Source organism: Triturus cristatus, chromosome 3_1 (assembly GCF_964204655.1).
Source record: "Triturus cristatus chromosome 3_1, aTriCri1.1, whole genome shotgun sequence".
Taxonomy (NCBI): Eukaryota; Metazoa; Chordata; class Amphibia; order Caudata; family Salamandridae; genus Triturus; species Triturus cristatus.
Window position 1 is genome coordinate 21,969,945 of NC_140583.1, and position 22,611 is coordinate 21,992,555.

A 22,611-nucleotide genomic window follows, 5' to 3' on the forward strand; every position below is an offset into this window, starting at 1 on the left:
AATCTCATCTCTCAATTTCAAACTCATCCATCTCTTCCAGCAAGAGTGTTCATGCAGCTCCTAGGCATGATGGCGTCGTGCATCTCCATAGTCCCACACGCACGACTTCAAATGCGTCCCTTACAAGAGTGCTTAGCACAACAGTGGAACCAAGCTCACGGACAACTTACCGATCTGGTGTTGGTGGACAGTCGCTCACTTCGATCACTGAAATGGTGGAACACCATCAACCTGTCCAAAGGGAGACCGTTCTTAGAGCCTCTTCCACAAGTTGTGCTAACTACAGACGCATCCCTCACGGGGTGGGGAGCCCACCTCCTTCACCATACCACTCAGGGCAGATGGACCAGTCAACAAAAACTGCTCCACATCAACCACCTGGAACTCTTAGCAGTGTTCCTAGCACTAAAATCCTTTCAAATTCACCTAAAGAACAAAACTGTCCTCATACGCACAGACAACATGACGACAATGTATTATATACAGAAACAGGGAGGGACACACTCTCTCCAACTGTCCCAACTGGCACAGCAAATCTGGAGATGGGCAATTCCCCAAAACATCTACCTGTTAGCAGAACATCTCCCAGGGATCCACAACCAAGTGGCCGACCTCCTAAGTCGCCACACACAACAGATCCACGAATGGGAACTACACCCCAAGGTTCTACTCCCCTTCTTCCAAAGGTGGGGACAACCAGACATAGACCTGTTCGCCACTCCCGAAAACACAAAATGCCCAACCTTCGCCGCCAGGTTTCCACACCCACAGTCGAAGGGCAATGCCCTATGGATGAACTGGTCAGGCAGATTTGCGTACGCCTTTCCGCCTCTCCCACTAGTTCCATTTGTGGTACGCAAACTGAAACAACAGTCACTAACACTAATACTAGTGGCTCCCACTTGGGCACGTCAACCGTGGTTCACCACACTTCTGGAACTATCTTTAGTTCCACATCAAAAGCTACGCCTCTCCCCGGATCTGTTAACCCAGAACCATGGAGAAATCAGACACCCAGATCCTCAAACACTGAACCTAGCGATCTGGCTCCTGAGGTCTTAGAGTTCGGTTACCTCAATCTCCCTCCAGACTGTATGAATATCATAAAAGAAGCCAGACGCCCTACTACTAGAGCGTGTTATGCCGCTAAATGGAAACGATTTGCCATCTACTGCGCTAATAATAACATACATCCATTGGATGCTTCCATCCAAAACATCATTTGCTATCTACTACACTTGCAAAGATGCAATCTAGCGTATTCCTCTATACGATTACACCTAGCAGCCTTGGCAGCCTACTTGCAAAATAGGCAACACCTGTCCCTTTTTAAGGTACCAGCCATCAAAGCGTTTATGGAAGGTCTCAAAAGGATTCTTCCCCCAAGATTGCCACCTGCCCCAGTGTGGAATCTCAACGTGGTTCTAACAAGACTCATGGGCCCCCCATTTGAACCTATGCACAAATGTGAATTGCAATTCCTAACATGGAAGGTAGCCTTCCTTATCGCAATCACTTCCCTGCGCAGAGTAAGTGAAATACAAGCCCTTACACTTGAAGAACCTTTCTTACAACTACACCGTAACAAAGTGGTTCTTAGGACAAACCCTAAATTTCTTCCAAAAGTGATTTCCCCTTTCCACCTTAACCAATCAGTAGAACTACCGGTCTTTTTCCCAAATCCAGACTCGGTAGCTGAAAGGGCCCTACATACCTTAGATGTTAAAAGAGCATTGCTTTATTACATCGACAGAACAAAACCTTTTCGAAAGACAAAACAACTCTTTGTTGCTTTCGCGCCACCACACAAAGGCAACCCAATCTCCAAATCAGGGATAGCCAGGTGGATAGTTAAATGCATCCAAATATGCTACCTCAAGGCTAAACGTACACTCACAGTTCCCCCTAGGGCGCACTCCACGCGTAAAATAGGGGCTTCTATGGCCTTCTTAGGCAATATTCCCTTAGAAGACATTTGCAAGGCAGCCACATGGTCTACCACGCATACCTTCACTAAACACTATTGTGTTGACGTGCAGGCCAAACAACAGGCCTCCGTGGGCCAGGCTGTCCTAAAAACTTTATTTCAAACTGCTGCAACGGATACAGGCGACCACCGCTAAGGGGAGCACTGCTGTATAATCTATCCTCAGTGTGTGATCTGCAGCTCATATGCCTCGAACGGAATATGCTACTTACCAGTATGCATCTGTTCTTGGCATGTAGAGCTGCAGAGTCACACACGCCCGCCCGCCTCCCCGGGACCTGTATCTGTTCCAGCATCCGTCTTACTTAGACATTACACATGGACATCCTTTCTTTCTTTTCTATATACTCCATCTTTTCCCATCATGGCGAAAAACAATCTGCCGATGGAGTGGATGCCCATGCGCACTGTTGTCCAGGGGAGGAGTCACCAACCTCGTGACCAAAGACTTCTCCGAAGACAACAACAACCTGCAATCATCCGAGCCCAACACCAGATGGCGATCTTATCCTCAGTGTGTGACTCTGCAGCTCTACATGCCAAGAACAGATGCATACTGGTAAGTAGCATATTCCTTTCTTGTAGCCATTACTTCCCTCAGAAGGGTCAGTGAGAAACAAGCACTCGCCATTCAAGAACGTTTTCTGCAAATGCACCATAACAAGGTTGTTCTCCGCACTAATCCAAAATTCCTCCCTAAAGTCATTTCTCCCTTTCATCTAAACCAATCTGTGGAACTGCCCGTATTCTTCTCGCATTACAACAAACAAATGATGGACGGAATGCTGACAATGCAGACATTCTCCCCCAGTCAAGAGATCTGGGTTGAATCCATCGTTCTTTTGCCCACTACGCCACCCCAGTTCAGACATGGCCATTTGCAAACAAATGACTTGACTGGGGGAGAATGTCTGCATTGTCAGCATTCCGTCCATCATTTGTTTGTTGTAACGCTTTTCGCCCTAAGTGGGATGGGTATTCCCAGACGTGGGACCCGTGCTCACTACGCCACTGGAGTCAAGCTATCCTGGCTGATGACGGCTGATAGCCAGAAACCGGTCCTAGGATGCTTGATTCCGGTCCAGGGAAGACATGGCTTGGCAGTTCGGGCTGGACTGTTCCCATGAGGCACAGGGTCAAGACTGATTTGCATATGGCCATGTCTAAACTGGGGTGGCGAAGTGGGCAAAAGAACGATGGATTTAACCCAGATCTCTTGACTGGGGGAGAATGTCTGCATTGTCAGCATTCCGTCCATCATTTGTTTGTTGTAACGCTTTTCACCCTAAGTGGGATGGGTATTCCCAGACGTGGGACCCGTGCTCAATACGCCACTGGAGTCAAGCTATCCTGGCTGATGACGGCTGATAGCAAGAAACCCGTCCTAGGATGCTTGATTCCGGTCCAGGGAAGACATGGCTTGGCAGTTCGGGCTGGACTGTTCCCATGAGGCACAGGGTCAAGACTGATTTGCATATGGCCATGTCTAAACTGGGGTGGCGTAGTGGGCAAAAGAACGATGGATTTAACCCAGATCTCTTGACTGGGGGAGAATGTCTGCATTGTCAGCATTCCGTCCATCATTTGTTTGTTGTAACGTATTCTTCTCGCAGCCACAGACCATTGCAGAAAGAACTTTACACACACTAGATGTCAAACGAGCCGTACTCTATCGAAAGGACACAACCCTTTCGTAAGACCAAACAACTGTTCGTGTATTTCTCACCACCACACACAGGCAACCCCATCTCCAAATCTGGAATTGCTAGGTGGATTGTTAAATGCATACAGATTTGCTACCACAAAGCAAAACGCATGCTATCTGTTCCTCCTAAAGCCCACTCTACACGAAAATGGGGGCTTCCATGGCATTCTTGGGGAACATCCCCTTAGATATCTGCAAAGCAGCTACATGATCTACACCGCACACTTTCACTCAACACTATTGTGTAGATATGCAAACTAAACAAGCTATTGTGGGCCAGGCTGTCCTTAAAACACTGTTTCAAACCACTGCAACAGATACTGGTGGTCGCCTCTAGGAGTGAGTACTGCTATATAATCTATGCACAGTGTGTAATCTGCAGCTCATATGCCTCGAACGGAATATGCTACTTACCAGTATGTATCTGTTCTTGGCATGTAGAGCTGCAGCTCTACACACACCCACCCGCCTCCCCGACTACCTTTATCTGTTCCAGTTTATCTTATTTAGATACAGCACACATGGGCATCTTCACTGCTTATTACTACGCTCCATTTCCCTGCTGGTGAAAAACAATTGTAGGATGGAGCTGAAGCCCATGCGCAATACGATCCAAAGGAGGAGTCACCGACCTCGTGACTTACAAGGACTTTCCAAGAGGAAAAACAACTGCAAACAACCGGGCCCAACACCAGATGGCGATCTATGCACTGTGCGTAGATCTGCAGCTCTACATGCCAAGAACAGATGCATACTGGTGAGTAGCATATTCCCTCTATTTGTGGTAGTGGTTGAGCAGTAAGGCAGTATCAGAGGACCGTGTTAAGCATTTGATGTACACAGTCAGCAAATGAATTCACACACTCAAGGACTGAACTCTAGACCAATTGGTTTTTGTATAAAATAAAAATACTGTTATTTTAGAACCAAGCAAGCCTGGCACAGGTAAGCATTAAATACTTTACAGTAATGTTGATTCTAGAACAGTTTAAAAATGCAATAGGAATGTTTTTTTTTTTTTGATTTACAGGTGATGTAGTAGATTGCAATACTTGGCAAATACAGCACGTTGAAATGAATAGGCTTTTTCAGTAAATTGCAGGTAAGTTACTTTTCACGTTACTTTTTTAACTCCGTGCTGGATACCTAGATTGAGCACTGGGACATTTCCTGCAAACAGGTAAGTAAATAAGTTTCGGTTATTCGTGCGATTTTTAAAGAATATTTTTAGATTTCAAAACTCCACACTTAGAAACTTTTTGAAAGAAAATTGGCAATGTTATCCTATGGTGAAAAAACAGGTTATCGGTTCAGTTATCGACTGTGGGAGTTAAGGTTCTGGGGTAACATTCTGGTCCCCCAGGGTCAGTGATGCACTCTTGTTACACCCACAGCGGCTCTAGGGCGGCTGGGTGCAGAGTGTGGAGGCCCAATGTTATCCAGTGGGGGATAAGGGCCTCTGGTTGGTGGCTGCTGGCAAGCAGGCTACTGGGTTGTGGGAGCAAAGCTCCTAGGGTTTAGGTCAGGGCAAATGGGGATACAAAGTAGCACAAAAGGTGCACCCTCAGCGGCACTGGGGCGGCTGGGTGCAGAGTGCGGTTTAGACGTTGGGCGCCCTGTTTTCTATCGAACCTCCGGTTTGCAAAAGTGCTGCAGGCAGGAAGACTAAGGACCTCTGGGTGCGACCAATACTTCGAGAGATGTTGGGAAGTTAAGGGTTGGTTAGGCACCGTTGGTTTGGGCACATAAGGCTGTGGGACATCTGGTGCAGGGGTGCCTTTTTGGGGTCGGATCATGTTACCAGCTCCTGGTCGTGGTTAGGGGGACCTTCAGGATTTAGACTGCAGGCGTCGGCTGGAGGCAGGTCTGGGGTTGCCGGATCTCAGGTCAGGCTCACCGGGGTGATTTCCTTGTGGTGTTTTTCCGCTCGGGCCGGGTTCGGCGTGTGCAGAGTGGGCTGGATTTGTGTTCTCCGGCTGCTGCCAGAGGTTGCAGTTGAACAAATCCCATGTTGACTGGAAAAGCAGTCTTTGGAAGAGAAGGCAGGCAGGTCCTCCGGGCCTTTTGAGGTTGCTGGCTGCAGGACAAACCGGGATTTCGCAGGAGCCAGTTCGAGGGTAGATAGGCCAGTACGACTGGGGTTAAGTCAGTGGGTGTCTTCCCCTTGTTAGCTGGCTGCACGGATTTTCGGTCCTTTTTCTTGTTTATGGATCTGAGAAAGCAAGGTTCAGGGTGCCCCTAAATACTAGATTTAGGGGCCTTACAGGTAGATAAATGGCAGGGATCAACGGGTCCCTTCCCTGGGGTGAGTCCACCCCCTATCATGCCACCCTCCAGTGGAAGGGGGACAGGATCCTGTCCCTGGTTGGTTGGGTCCGCCCATCCTCAAGATGGTGGGGACACGGAGTTGTGCTTAACCTCGCCTCCCCCACTTGAGGGGTGGAGTTGGCAGAGGTGGGCACACCACTTTCCAGTTCTTGTTTTTCCTGCCGGCTCTCCCGCCCAAAGTGGGGGGTAGAGCCAGTGCAGACCAGTTGCTGAAAGCAGCGAAAAGTCAGTGGAGGCTCACAAAGGCGGCATGGCTTTGAAGCTTCCCCTTCGTGAACCCTGCCCATACTGGGGGAGGAAGCTTGTCACCTCATCCCAAGATGTGCATTGTTTCAGGCCCCCGAGAGCAGCAGGCTACCCAGGGGTCCAGAAACATGTCTGTTGGTGGCAGCCTAAACAGCTATTCAGGTTACTAGAAGTTGGTCATTTTTCAGGGGCTTCTCTAAGATGCCTTCTGTTGTGCATTTTACATTAAATCTCACACTGGCATCAGTGTGGGTTTAATGTACTTAGACTTTTGATTCCAAACTTCCCAGTCGTCAATGTAGCCATTATGGTGCTGTGGAGTTCGTAATGACAAACTCCCAGCACCATATACTCTTAATGGCAGCACTGCACTTACAATGTCTAAAAATTTACTTGGACACTGTAGGGGCTCATGCACCTGTCCCCTCACCACTGGCATAGGGTACCCACCTGGAGGGGTGACTGATCAATGCCAGGCCAGTGGTTTGTGGGCATGGCACACAGGGATGTGTCAAAACAGTGGGGAGCATAACTATGCTCCACTCCCAGTCACACTGCGTTACAGGATATTTAATCCTACTCCGTTTCCACGTTAAATTGACTCCATTTTAAATCCATGTTCATCCACTTTTTTCTTAATGTTATTTCTTTATACTTCACATGCATGAATTGAAGCGTGCGTTTTTAAATGCTTCCCATATTGAAAATGTGTCCATCCGGACCTCTTCAGAGATGTGTGCCAAGTCTACTCTTCACTTTGTTCTGCACCAAGACATGCAGCCTGCAAAGGCAGTGTCGGGGTACAGGGCCTCTGAGGGTGGCACAATAAGTGATGCAGCCCTTAGAGGCCTTCTCTGGTCACAGTGCCCTGGGTACCTGTGGTACCATTTACCATGGGCTGGCATGTGGCTAGAGATGCCAATTGGGTGTAGTCTTTAATGCAATTTAGGGAAGGAACATAGGCCCTGGGTACCTGATTAGCAGGAGCCCAGGGAACACTCTAAGAACTTCGGCAATTCCGCAAAAAGTGGGGGGGATGCTATGCAGAAAGAGCACTTTCTCACAGCTCCCACATGGGTCAGACAACCCTGGTTCACAACCCTGTTGGAGCTCTCAGTAGTTCCTCACTAAAAACTACACCTCACTCCCAATCTCATCACTCCATTGAGAGATAAGACATCCAGATCCCAGCCATCTGGCACCTGAAATCTTAGAGTTTGGCTAGTTCAATCTTCCGCTAGACTGCGTGACTATTATCAAGGAGGCTAGATGTCCTACCACAATGGCATGCGATGCAGCAAAGTAGAAGCAATATGTAATATATTGCAAGAACAATCAGATGGATCCACTTGATGCTTCAGTTCAAAACATAATTTGCTATTTACTACATCTGCTGCGTTTCAAATTAGCGTACTCTTCCATATGCTTACACCTGGCTGCAATAGCTGCGTATCTACAGTACAGACATCTGTCTCTTTTTAGAGTGCCTGTCATCCAAGCATTTATGGAGGGAGTTAGAAGAATCATTCCCCCAAGGCTTCCACCTGCTCCAGGGTGGAATCTCAACCTTGTCCTCACCAGGCTAATGGGTCCACCCTTTGAACCATTGCATAAATGTGAAATACAGTTTCTTACTTGGAAGGTAGCTTTCCTCCTAGCTATCACATCTCTGAGGAGAGAGTGAGCTTCAGGCGCTAACCATAGAAGAACCATTCTTACAAATACATCAAAACAAAGTGGTTCTTCGGACCAACCCTAAATTTCTACCATAGATAATATCTGCCTTTCCTATCAACCAATCGGGGTTAACTGTTTTTCCCTCAACCAGATTCTGTGGCAGAACGTGCAAGAGCATTGCTCTATTACATTGAAAGGACAAAACCTTTCTGTAACGCATCCTTTTGTCGCTTTTGGTCCACCACACAAAGGCAATCCTATATCAAAAACAGGCATTGCAAGGTGAATTGTCAATTGCATTCAAATATGCTAATGCAAAAGCAAAAAGAACACTTAACAATTCCCCCTAGAGCCCACTATACAAGCAAACTAGGGGCTTCTATGGCTTTCTTAGGAAATTTATCCATAGATATCTGCTAAGCTGCAACATGCTCTACACCTCACACATTCACAAAATATTGTGTTGATGTGTTAGCAAGACAGCAAGCTAGTGTGGGCCAGGCAGTTTTACGTACACTATTTCAGACCACTGCTACAGTAAGTAAGTAATTTTTTATTGTTTGGTCAATTAAAACCTTAACAATATAAACACGTATTGAAATAGAAGTTTAAAACAATTAAAGTCCCTTTACATCAATAAGAAAATCGTAGAATATCATTGTTTGACTAATATTTTGCCACATTATTGTCCCTTTTCTGAGGATAGTGCTTATAGCGAATTTTTGTGAGCCTGTGCAAAAATGTTTAGAAATTGATCAATTTCCAGTTTAGTTGTGTCCGATGGATTTAAGCTTGCAATTATTGCGGCTTTACAGGACCTGATACCTCTGTCTTTAAAAGTTTCTCTAAGAAGGGTGGCTCGAGCATTGTGGAGTTGGTTACATATACAAATTACTTGAATGAAATCTTCTTTGTGGTAACCGCAGAGTCGACATGATTTTGACCCTTTTGTATACCCAAGTAGGCTGATCCGCTATTGATGGTAATTTTCCGAAGCATATAGCCATTGCGTTTTCAGGTAAATGGAAAATGCCGTGTTCAAATAATGGGCTGGTGCAAGTGTCTTGTGATTGTTGCTCACCATCCAAGCATGCCACCTTGTCCTGAAGATGTTTTTGTCCATTTGCAGTCAGTGAGTTTTTGCTACTTTATTTATTACTTGTTTGAAGGACTGGTATGGCAGGCTTTTGTTCCATAAGTCGTTAGTACAGGTAGTAGACAGGGATTTGTTTAGAGATTGATTATAGGGTGATTTTCTGTTCTCTTCTACTTCGGTCCAGAGGGCTTTATTGATTGGTGATGTGGCCACATTCAGTTTCAACCGGTACCAAAGCTTTACAGTGGCATACATTCTCCCTAATGTTTCTTTTGTTAGACCAAATTCAAGACTATCCTGTGCCGTGGAAACTATTAGTTGGTTTAAAAGCTCGGCATCCTTGCCATGAAAAGTGGCACTAGCATATGTTATCGTAGGAAGAATTTTCGCCGTCATCACCACTAGTAGTGGTTTCTGTGATGGGCCTTTCAACTTTTTTGCCAGTTGACTGAAGGCGAATATAAGTGCACTAGTTCTCTGGGTCATATTCTTTTTTTGCTCTGTGATTTTGAAGATGGTCTATATAAAAAAAACAGATATTTGTAGTACTTTACTTCCTCTAATTGACTGCCATTAAGCCAGATCTGTTTACATCTGTCTGCTTCCAATCACCATTGTTTTGGTTTTTAATGTTTATTTCTAGTTTGTTCTCTGAGATGTAGTCTGACATTTAATTTAAGACTCTTTGAAGGCCGATCTTTGTTAGACTCATTAACTCATCGTTGGCATACGGGAGGTGCCCGAGTGCTAGCCCACCAAGTTTTGGTGGATGAGAGTTAGTGCAGTCTAGCCTCTGTGCAAGGTCGGACATTAACAAATTAAAGAGATGTGGCGCCAATACCCAACCCTGTTTGAGGCCTTTTGTCGTGGTTAACTTTCTTGATAATCTGGTGCCGTCTCCTATCTTAATTCTTATCCATGTATTCGAGTAGAATAATAGTATTCCCTGTAGCATCCTTTTGGGAATGTTCCAGGTTCGCAGTATTTTCCAAAGGAGATGACAACAGGACAACAGCTACAGGTTAGCCACCGCTTTGAGAGATCACTGCTGTAAATTACAGCTCACATGCCTCTAACGGAAAATGCTACTTACCCATTATGCATCTGTTCTTGGTATGTAGAGCTGTAGTCACATGCGCCCACCCGCCTCCCTGGGTACCTATACCTGTTGCAGTTACATCTTAGATACATATATACATGGACCTCTCTTACTACTCTTACTAACTCCATTATCACCCTCTGTGCCCAAAAAACTAACAATGGAATCGATGCCCGTGCGCATTATCACCGAAAGAAGTTGCCTACCTCGTGACTGGAAAAGACTTCTTCGAACAACAAAGTGCAAACATCCAGGCCCAACATTAGATAGCAGGCTAAGAACAAATGCATACTGGGTAAGTAGCATTTTCCCTTCCTCCATAGGATTGTATTGACTGTTTTCCACTGAAAACCCCTAAGTGTTTTGCATGGCAACCTAAAAGTGTGCTTTTAGTAATTATTTTACTTACCTTTTATCTAGGAAATATCTGTGTGATATCTAGGCATATCAGACTGAGTAAGAAATCTAATCTGAAAGGTAATCATACAGTACCTGCAAAGTATCTGAAGTTCTCAACTGTTTATATATTTTTGACCTATCTGTATACAAAATAAGTACATACAACTGTATTGCTTTTTGCAAAGTATTTCACTTACCTGCACCAAGCCTGGCTTAGTTCTAAAAATAAAATAAAACTAGATAATATTTTTTTACACGAACAAATTGGTCTGAGTTCAGTCTTTGAGCGTGTGATATTTCTTGACTGAGTTTGTACAATATATGCTTAAAACTACCCTCTGATAAATCCTTTCTGCTCGCCCACACTATCACCAGGGAGTAAGGTATTTAAGTTTACCTCTGCCTTTCTTTGGGGATCCACTGGACTCGGTGCACACTATACCCTACTTTGGTATGTTAGAGAGCCAGCCCCCTACAGCTGCTCACCCTTGGGGTCACTACACCCCCAGTATGTGACCACTTTCTGTGGGGAGTGGACATAACCCTGTCCCAGAGTTCCTATTGTCACCAAATACAAGATGGTGGACTCTCTCTGTTAACTTCAGGTAGCCCACTTTAGTGGTGTAGCTGGCCGGAGAGTAATTCGAGCTAATTGTCCCGCCTGTCCAGGTGCCAAATGGGCCTCTTGGCAGGGGGGTGGCATCTCCCAGGTCTAGGGGAAGCTGGGGTCTTGTATCAAAGGATGCAGAGGCTTAGAGGCCTCTTGTCTTGGTATGCCGACTCACTAACCGTCCTGCTGTAGGAAGTGATGAACAATGCCTGTTCTTGGCAGGAAGTGTTCTGACCTACTGAGCGCGTGGACTCTCACCTGAAGGGGTCAGAAAAACGTGTGGAGGCTGGCTGGAAGGTTCCAGGCAGCCAGCACACTAGAAGACTAATAAGGTTTCAGGAGTCACCTCGAAGGTGCCCTCTGGGTGCATGTCATATCTTGTACTGTCATCAGTACAGGTTTATTAACAAAAGGTGTTTGATACCAAACACCAGTATTTTCAGTGAAGCCATCATGTAGCTGGTGAACTCGTAATATGTGCCCAGCACAATTGCCTCAGATAGCAACCCTATTCACTTGTACCATCTAGTAATTGAACTAGACAGCACAAGGCATGTCTGCTCCTGCAGCTATGCCCTCACATGTAATATAATGTACCATGCCTTAAGGTACAAGGCCTGTTGGGGTGACTTGGATATATAACATGCAGTGACTTTGGCATGGCACACACTGTCATGTGGTGTTTTCACTCATGGTTTGCACCATGACGCAGTCTGCATGCAATTTGTGTTGTTTTTTTGCGGTGGCATAAGGCATGCTCCAGCCCTTGGGGACCATCTTTAGTACCTATGACCTAGATACCAGGGGCACAATTTTCTAGGGACTTAACAGGGTGCTAAATTCTTGCCAATCTGGTAACAATTGAACGTCCTTTTCAAGGAAAAGAATACTGGCACTGGAGCCTGGTTAGCAGGTTTCAGTGCACTGTGAAGTCTGAAAGCCAGCATCTGGTAGTTAAAGCTGTGGTGGGTGGGGGATATTTGCATAGGAGTCAAAGTTCCTCTAGTTTGGTCATTGCCACCATGTGAAGTCACTCTTCCCCCAGGTACGATTGCGCATTTAGTATTTTCTCGTTAGTCATTTTTTTGGGCCGAGCCTAGAGCCAGCACGCATGCGCTGCTCTACGAGACTAATTGTAGAGTAGTAGATGAATAGAAGCTCCGCAAACATTTGTCGTTGGCTTGTCATTGTCTGACCTAAATGCTGGCTTCTGATTAGTCGATAGGCCTGTTAATCCTTCCTTAGTACCGCCTCCTCTTCATTTGTCACCTCCAATAGCGGCTGGCCCCTTTACTTTCATTATTGCATAATACGTGTTGTTTAGACTGTGAGCACTTTTTTCTTTAATGAGGTTCTCCTACTGCAGGCAAGACTTGCTTTGTTGCCTTCCTTACTCCACCCCCCCCCCATTGTCATGCCTCAACCCTCCCGTCCTCGTGCCTTCTCCCACTGCCCTCCTTCCCGTTGTCCATGTCTTCTCGCCCTCCCTTTGTCCATGCCTTCTCCCCCTGCCTTCCCTCCCTCCTGTTGTCTGTGCCTTCTCCCTTTCGCCGTCCGTGCCTTCGCTCACCTGCCCTCCCTCCCATTGTGGTGATGTCTATCATCGCATCGCATTGAGTGTTTATGTTCAGATTGCTGGTGTTCTGTCTTTGCCTTCGGACTTGCTACTGCTATCTAAAATCAAATGTTTTCTTTTTCAGTTGAAGGAACTGGAGGAAGAGTGGGTGAAGCTGCCTACGACTGCCGCAAAACAGACCCGCTTTCTGCGCTCCCAGCAAGACTTGAAAGCCAAGTTTGAGCAACAACAGGCAGCTGGCGGGGATGCAGATGCTGGTAAGTCAGTCCCCTGTGGTCATCACTAATGCTTTAGAGCAGCTACAAGTATTTTACCAACAGGATTTAATGTAGTATTTTATGTCTTAACTGGCTTTAGCAACACTCCTTGAATGGCGAATTAGCAGCATGTAAAGCCTTGACATCTGTATGTTTTGTTTTTCTTGATTACAGTATTTAACGTGGACCTACCCTTATTGGTAACAGGGAGCACTTTGCAACTAGAACAGTACAGTGTAGAGTATCTTAGGAGCAAAGATGGTGTGGGTGGAGGGAAAAGGACGAGCAGTAAAGTACCTCAGCATTAAAATGAAGATCAGAAAACCTGAGCAATAGAGCAAGAATGGACGAAGCAGGTGAATGCAGTATATTACAGCTGAATCTTGGCAAAGGATGCTTGGCAAGAGGACTCGTTCATGGTGCTGGAATTTTCATTTTTTGGATTTTCTGTGAAGGGTGTAGGAACGTGCCTCATTTTTGTATGGTCACCCCCAGGTTTTTCGACTGATGCTGCTAATTGTTCGAATTTGAGTGCACTGAGGCCTGCTGACCTGATCTCGTAACCAGTGCTGTGCCCCTAAAATGTATGTTAAATTGGCTGTACCCAATTGGAAATGGCTAACTTAACTCTTAAGTCCTTAGCATAATGGTGTCCAGGGGATGTAAGTTGGAAGAGTACCTGAGGGCTTGCGTCCAAGGTTGTGCCTTCCTGGAGGTCCCACAAGTAGTCCCCCAGTCCGTCTGTCCGGCAGAGCAGCCGTGCACTGATAGCCGGACTTTGCCATTGAAAGCAATGGCAAAGCCACTACTTCTCCTGTTAAATCTGTGTAAGTCACCACTCTGGCAGGCCTTCAGAGTCCTAATACAGAGTGCGACATAGGACACGGGCAGAGCATGTAGTTTACATGTCCGACAGCAAACTTGCAAAAATGCTGTTTTTACTGTGGAAAGAATTGGTCGCCCAATGTGAAGTATAGGAATACATACCCCTTAACTGTGCTAACCCTTGGGACGATGCGACCAAAGTCAGCACAATCAAGGTATCAAACAACGTTTTATATTAAACTTGATTTGTATCTGAAGTCTAAACTAATGTAACTTGTTGCATTGTGCAGCTTTTGCATAGCGGTCCTCTTTAAAACCTGTGTGCCTATCGGGCATATATTGAGCCTGTTCCATGAGATCGCTTTCAGAGAGACGTACAATCAACTTGCAGGAAGAAAAGCAATGAGGGATTGCAGGCCCAGGAGGTGTTACCTCCTGGGCCTGCAGGAGGCCATGTGAGGATTAGCCCCAAAAGGCAGGCCTTTGACACTAGGGAGAAGGTCTGCCCCATTTTTTAGGCACAGAACACGGGGAGCAAAGGGGAAACCAGTTGCGAACCATTTTTCCACAGGGGAATAGTCCTGATGTAGCCACACCCTAGGGGTAGGCTAGAGAGGTCTGATCACCAGGACAGGAGTCTCACCATCTTGGTAGTCAACAGAATGGTGCATCCTGGGATAGCCAAATGGCATACTGTGAGAAAGTGCCCTCTTTCTGCATAGTTGCCCCCACGCTTTGCTGAATTGCTGATGTGCTTTGAGTGTGCCCTGGGCTCCTGCTAATTATGTACCCAAAGGCCTATGTTATTTCCCTTAAACTGTATAGAAGCCTAGACCCAATTGGCATCTATGGCCACAGGTCAGCTTCTGGTAAATGGTACCACAGGTACCCAGGGCTTTGTGACCAGTGAAGGCCGCTAAGGGCTGCAGCACTTATTGTGCCACCCTTAGAAGCCCTGTACCTTTACACTTACACTGCCTTTGCAGGCTGAGTGTTTTGGTGCAGACCAAAGTGAAGAGTCGATATGGCACACATCCCTGTGTGCCATGCCTTCAACACACTGCCCTGGCATAGATCAGTCACCCCTCTAGCTGGGTGCACTATACCAGTGGTGAGGGTACAGGTGCATGAGCCCTGTACCCCTACAGTGTCTGTCAATTCTTAGACATTGTAAGTGCAGTGCTGCCATTAAGAGTATATAGTGCTGTAAGTTCGTCATTACGAACTCCACAGCACCATCATGGCTACACTGAAAACTGAGGCTTGGTTTCAGCACATTAAACCCACACTGTGCCAGTGTGGGATTTAATGAAAAATGCACTCGGAGTGTATCTTGGAGATGCCCCCTGAAAAACGACCTACCACTATTGTCCAGGTTGAGTGGATGTTTTCATCTGCTAACACCAGACGTGCTGCTCTCTGGGGCCTGAAACAATGCACATCCTGGGATGAGTTGCCAAGCTTCCCCTCCCCCCAGATGAGCTGGGTCCACAAAGGGGAAGCTTCAAAGGCTTGCCGCCGTTGTGAGCTTCACAAGGCCACTTGCTGCTTTCACCAACTGGTCCCCACTGGCTCTGACCCCCGGACCCTCCCCCCTCCCCCCACCCCCCCCCCCCCCCCCATCAAACCAGTGAGGAAGAGGTGTGCCCACTTCTGCCGACTCCACCCCTCAGGTGGGGGAGTCTAGGTGAGGTGCACCTCAGTCCCTGCTATCTTGTAGCTGGAGGTTCTCATCCAGGGGATACTCATCAATAGTCATAATCTATGAATAATCCCCGCCCACGTGCGGGATCCCGGAGCATATTGAAAATATATGTCATGTGATCAAGGCCCGAGTGGGGGCTGAAACGCGTCATGTCGGACTGGTTCAGAGAAATTTAAATAAAAATCTCAGTGATTGGCACCGAAGTTTGGGTCCGTTCTTCGTCTTCCTAATCAAGGCAGCACTATAGACTAATTTACATTCATATATATATATATATATGTATGTGTATGTATGTGAAAACATATGCATGCAGCCTAAAGTGTTTCAAACATGGCAAAATAGCTGAAAATTACATAGGTTTGCATTGTAGTACCCCTAACCTATAAGGAAAAAAAGGAAGCACTAAGCCAATTGTCACTCAACAATGCTTTATTGCCATAAAGCAAACTTGTAATTGCAGGCATTTGCCTGTAGGCTGCAGTAGAGTATCAAGAAAACTGACACCTTGCCTTTAAGGCTTTAGAGTAGGGGAACCGTGCCTTTAAGACCTGCAGGAGACCCCTTGTTCCTATGATGCACCACAGGTGACAGTTAGGTCAGTTCTTTTTTCCGGCTCCTATGAGGATCCTGGACCTTCAGTTTTTTTTTAAATGAAAGTTTTTCTCCTCAGATTTTCTCAGAAAATTCGACATTTTCTGACTCCTGAAAGCTTATTCTGCTGGTTTTTTAGTATAATTCAATTTTTTTCCAGTCAGAATGCCTGCTTTATTCAGGAAATGCCCTTCCTGTGGCAATAAGATGGCACTGGCAGATCCACACTGTGTATTGTCTTGCACCTTCACACAATCCTGACCAGTGCCCCCACTGCCAAAATATTTCCAGGCGCACTCTACGCGATGGAGAGCGCATAAAACTACATGCCCAGCTGGAGAAGCAAAGAAACCGTCATGAAGGCGCCCATACATCCTTCAAACCACCCTCTTCAGCCAGACGACTTCAGAAACGGCAACATACCACCTCTCCTGATCCCAGGAAGACCAAGGTTCCAGGATATTCGCCATCTGTCACCGTCTAAAAGACCCAGGGTTTCTTCTGCGTCAAGAGATAAAACACCATCTCGACGTCGAGATTCTCCACCGCATACAAGTAAGTCGGCGTCTAGGCACAGCACTTCGGGCTCGAAGGCTGTTAGCCTATGAGATTCGGAAAGTCTCCATCGTTGAGGCTTCCGTCGACGTCGAGACACTCTCCGCCGCCCTCGAGGGGGTCAGCGTCGAGAGCTGCGACGACTTGTATCTCGCTGCAAGTGGGCCTGTCAATGTCTATCTTCGCAAAAGGCTCATCATTCGATGTCGAGGAGATCGACCCCAACTCGACGTCATGGAAGGTCGACGTCCAGATCACCAGCCCGACGACGAAGGTCGACGCCTAGGTCTTCGCATCGCCATAGGCGATCGGCGTCGAGACCACAGTCTAAAGCGAAGCGGCGTTCCCACAGCCAATCGACACCGATGGTGATGCAAACTTCATCAACGTCGAGACGTTTGACGTCGAGGGATAAAACTGCAGCGGCCACGGAGGAGATTCAACGTGCAGTTATGTCCAGATCATCATCGGGGGATCAATCATCATCCCCATGCCTACATATCATTCAGATTTCTCTGGAGAAATCACCTAAGGCGACAGAAAAGTTTGGTCTTTCACCTCGCTGGTTGGAGAATGTGGGTACAGGTGGCTCCAGAAGTCCTGGCTCGGACTATTCTTGCTCGTATTCACCCTCTAGAATCTCCCCGCGAAGAAGCAAGTCTCCTCCTGGTAGACCAAGGTCACCTTCTACACGCCGGTCACGATGCAGAGATCGTTCTTCTCCTCACAGAAGGCCAAGATCTCCTTCTAGACACAGATCACGGTCCAGGGCTCATCACAGTGACCGTCCCCACAAGAGGCGACGCACAAGATCACCCACATGGTCTTCCTCCACGAGGTCCTCGGTCCAGGACTATTCTCAGACCTTTTCCTCCACTCCTCCATCGCGGGTGTCTCCCATTGATGACCTCGCTACCTTTTCTGAGGTCCTGGGTAGGGGTGTGCAAAAACTGATCACGTTGCACACCCCTGTGGTTCCCACATCGATTATATTTGATACCTTACATCATCGATCAGCGCCCAGACCGTTACTTCCTTTGGTGCCAGGACTGTTGGAGCCAGCTATGGCCAGATTTCTCACTCCTGCTACGGTGGGCTCTGTGCCAAGAAGTATAAGGCTCCAGCCGAGGATCCCTTATTCCTACGAGCGGATCCGCCAGCGGCCTCAGTTATCGTGGCGGCTGCCATGAGGTCGCACTCTGCGTCTGTTCCAACCCCCCCCCCCCCCCCCCCCCCCCCCTCCCCTCCCTAGAGAAGGACAGTAAGCAGATGGATTCCTATGGCAGGAAAATGTGCAACACATCTGCTTCATACATGAAGGTTGCGAGTGCTTCTGCCTTTCTAGGGCGTTATGATCGTTCACTTTGGGATTCCCTCTCCAGGTTCGCTGAAAAGCTCCCCAGGGAAGACAGGATTTCAACTAAATTCTCCTTGAGGGTGGGCTTGTAGCCAATCAGATCATAAGTGCGGCTGCAGATGCTTCAGACCTTGCCGCTCATGGGTACTCCCATGGCGTATGCTCTCGACGATCAGCCTGGCTGCGACTACGGGCCTCAAGCCTGATGCGCAAAAGAAAATTCTAAACTTACCTTTTAACTGATCGTCCTTGTTTGGTGCTCACGCCGATTACCAAATGAACAAAATGAAAGCAGAGATGGACACCGTCAAGGCTGTTGGGCTGAAGAAGCGCAAGGAATATCGGAAGCGCTTTCGTCAGGGCGACAAATGTTCCTTTCAGCAGATGGTTCAAACCCCTCAATGGTCCTCTCTGAACCAGCAGAGACCCCAATTCCAACAAAGGGGTCGTGGCAGAGGAAGAGGGAACGCCAAACAGCAATAATCCACCACGAAGCAGCCTCCCAAACAGTGAGGTTTTACTTCCTCCGCGTCCGTTCGCCACTCCGGTAGGAGGAAGTATCAGTTTTCACCTGGAAGAGTGGGAAGCCATTACAAGAGACAAATGGGTACTGAATATTGTACAGCATGGCTACTTGCTGAGGTTCAAGTCTCTCCCTCCGCAAGTACCCCCACAGTTGCAGCACCTTCCTCCAATTCAAAATCGGCTTTTACTGGACGAAGTAGCTACGCTCTGCTCTAAGAACGCCATAGAGGAAGTACCACCTCTCCAAAGAAATCAAGGAGTATACTCCCGCTATTTTCAAGTTCAAAAGCGAGGAGTAACCAATGAGTACAGACCCATTCTCGAACTGCTTCTGCTAAACAGATTTATCAAGAAGGAAAAGTTCAGAATGCTAGCCCTGCATCAAATCTTCCCACACCTTCACCAGGGAAACTGGATGTGTGCCATCGACATGCAGGACGCCTATTTTCATATTCCTGTCTCAGTGAAACATCGGAAATTCCTCAGGTTTCAGATCTCTCGTCAGCACTACCAGTACAGAGTTCTGCCGTTCGGCCTCCAATCCGCACCACGGACATTCTCCAAGTGTAGGGTGGTGGTAGCTGCCTTCCTCCGCAAGCAAAGATCTTCGTCTATCCCTATCTAGACGACTGGCTCCTGAAGAGTTCCACACCTGTACTACTCCAGAGCCATCTCTCGTTCTTCCTCAATCTACTACAGTCATTGGGATTACAAGTCAACTACATAGTCGGTCCTCAATCCTACTCAGCGGATACACTATCTGGGCGCCTCTCTGGACTCCGCAAAGGCAAGCGTGTGTCCGGAGGAGAGGTTATCATCCATGCTTCCGAAATGCCACACTCTTCTTGACACTGCATTCCCCACAGCCAGGCAAGTGTCTTCACTACTGGGGTCGATGGCTTCGTGCATTTGCATTGTTCCCAATGCACGACTTCACATGCGGCCTCTACAAAAAGCGCTCGAAGATCAATGGTCGCAGAGGTCAGGTTGCTGGGAAGATCTTGTCTCTCTCCACCAAGCTGCCAGGGACTCCATCAGATGGTGGATGAAACGCTCCCATCGGCTTCAAGGTGTTCCTTTCCATCAGACGCCTCCAACACGGACAGTGGTGACAGATGCCTCAATGCAGGGCTGGGGTGCTCATATGGGCCAGCTTCAGGTACAAGGTCTCTGGTCCAATACAGAAAAGTTATCACATAAACTTCTTAGAGCTACGAGCAGTCCATCTGGCTCTCAAATCCCTGTATCCATCTCTTCAAACCAGCTGCGTTCAGATTCAGACAGACAACACAACAACTATGCTCTATCTGAACAAGCAAGGAGGCACCAAGTCACAGTCCTGTCTCTGGAAGCTCAGTCCATTTGGCGGTGGCTACTGGCGAGAGGTCTTTCAATCATCGCTGTCCACCTGCCAGGAACCCTGAACGTGCAGGCAGACAGCCTCAGCAGAGACTTCGTAGAAGCACACGACTGGGTGCTCAACGAAGACGTCGCCCAAGAGATCTTCCTGCAGTGGAGAGTACCGGACATCGACCTGTTCGCAGACGCGGCAAACAAAAAATGCCCCATCTTCGCCTCCAGGTTTCCCCAACAGGGATCACGGGGAAACGCACTTTTGATCAGCTGGTCGCAGACATTGCTGTACGCTTGCCTCCTCTCCCTCTCATCCCAGTGGTCATACAGAAGTTCTACAGGACCAGAACAAGGATGATCCTGATAGCTCCAGAGTGGCCCCGCCAGTGGTGGTATCTGGATCTCCTCCAACTATCAGAGGTGCCACACCGGAGGTTGCCCTGCCTACCGAACTTACTGACCAAGAACCAGGGGAGAGTGTTTCACCCCAACCTCCCCTCCCTTTGCTTGACGGCATGGCTCCTGAAGTCATCCAATACGGACATTTAGATCTTCCGGCTGACTGTATGAACATTCTTCGGGAAGCAAAAAGGCCCTCCACTAGAAAGTCCTATGCCTTCAAGTGGAAGAGGTTTTACATTTGGTGTAGAGAACGCTCTTGATCCGATCCAGGTTTAAGAACAAGTTATTCTCCCCTACTTATTGCACTTGGCAAAGTCTGGTTTAAAGTACACCTCTATCAGAGTCCACTTAGCTGCTATCACAGCTTATAGAAAGTCTCCTACTCAGGCCTCATTCTTCCAGCTGCCAGTAGTCAAAGATTTCCTAGAAGGGCTTAAAGTGTTTCCACCAGTGCGGTCCCCTTCTCCTCCCTGGGAGCTCAACATCGTTCTCTCCAAGTTGATGGGGGGGGGGGTGGCTCCTTTCGAACCTATCCATAAGGTGTCCTTGCAGCATTTGACCTGGAAGGCTGCCTTCTTAGTAGCCATCACTTCTGCCCGCAGGGTAAGTGAGATTCAGGCCCTGTGCTGCAAGGAACCTTACACAGTTTTCCACACCAATAGAGTGGTACTACGTACTCATCCGAGCTTCCTGCCCAAGGTGGTCTCGGATTTCCACATTAATCAGGTTATCACGCTGCCCACTTTCTTTCCTCAGCAAACCACTCCTCCGGAGAGAGCCTTACATTCTCTAGACCTCCGGAGGGTATTGAAATTTTACCTTTGCTGAAACCCTTTTCACTTAAAGTCTGATAGGCTCTTTGTCAATAACGGTCCAACAAATACCGGGCTGGCTGCTTCCAAAAGGTCTATTTCTAGATGGATTGTTTCCTGCATAGCCTTGTCCTATCAACTGGCCCACAAGGTTCTACAGGTCAGACCAAGAGCACACTCTACTAGAGGGAAAGCGTCTACTGTAGCTCTCCTTCGCAACGTTCCTATATCTGAAATTTGCAAAGCAGCTACATGGCACTCTATACATACCTTTACACGCCAGTATTGCCTAGATTCAGACGCACAGGCAGATGCCCAGGTGGGGCAGGCCTCTTTGAGGAATTTATTTGCATAACTGCTATTCGAATGTGATTTTACTGCATGTTCTAGATGCTTTATTGCTCGTATGAGATTTTGGGTATGGGTTTGCTACTCTATTCATAGATTATGACTATTGATGAGTATACCCTGGATGAGAAGGATTAGTTACTTAGCTGTAATCCTAGTTCTCATCCAGGGGTATACTCAAAGTCATAAGCGACCCACCCACCTCCCCGGACGAGCATTTTCTTCAAGTTGTTTATAGATTGCAGATCTACTCAGGTGCTTGTGCACCGTCAAAAAGACTGTCACCTGTGGTGCCTCATGGGAGCAAGGGGTCTCCTGCAAGTCTTAAAGGCACGGTCCCCCTACTCTAATGCCTTAAAGGCAAGGTGTCCGTTTTCTTTGTTTTCTTGACTCTACTGCAGCCTACAGGCAAATGCCTGCAATTACAAGTTTGCTTTATGGCAAAGTATTGTTGAGTGACAATTGGCTTAGTGCTTCCTTTTTTCCTTATGGGTACTACAATGCAAACCTATGTAATTTTCAGCATTTTTGCCATGTTTGAAACACTTTAGGCTGCATGTATATGTTTTCACTTATGCATATATATGTATATATATATATATATGTACTTTCTATATACTCCGGGATCCTGCACGTGGGCGGGGATTATTCATAGATTATGACTGAGTATATCCCTGGATGAGAACTTGAATTACAGGTAAGTAACTAATCCGACCCAACCAGGGAAAGGCATATGCCCCCAACCCACTGGAGGGTGGCATAATAGGGGGTGTACCCCCCAGGCAAGGAACCCATTGGTCCCAACCTTTTTACCTACCTGTAACACCCCTAAATCTAGTATTTAGGGGCACCCCGGAACCTTGCTTCCTCAGCTAAGAAACCAGAAGAAAAGGAATGAACAGCCGTGCCGAAGCTAATAAGAGGACGCTTACTGACTTGGCCCCCTGCACTACTGGCTTGTCCCCACCTTGAATTTGCAGAAGTGAAACTCGGGTGTGTCCTGCAGCCACAAGCACCCAGAGGACCTGCCCTGCCTTCAACAGAAAAGACTGTTTCCCATTAACACCGGATTTTTTCAACAGACTCCAGGTCCACCAAAGTCCGCAAGTCTGTACCACTGCACCAGACGCCCACGGCCTGAGTTCGAGTGGCCGAACA

The 22,611-nt window shown here is 47.4% G+C and overlaps 1 protein-coding gene across 7 annotated transcripts in view; it reads left to right on the forward strand.

Moving 5' to 3' along the window:
• Window positions 1-22,611, forward strand: part of CKAP5 (cytoskeleton associated protein 5) — a 1,152,983-nt gene that overhangs the window by 173,427 nt on the left and 956,945 nt on the right. For all 7 annotated transcript variants that reach the window (XM_085646654.1, XM_085646649.1, XM_085646653.1 and 4 more), the window contains exon 6: window positions 12,848-12,980. In XM_085646654.1, coding sequence (XP_085502780.1) covers window positions 12,848-12,980 — 133 coding nt within the window. The remainder of the gene's footprint in view (window positions 1-12,847; window positions 12,981-22,611) is intronic.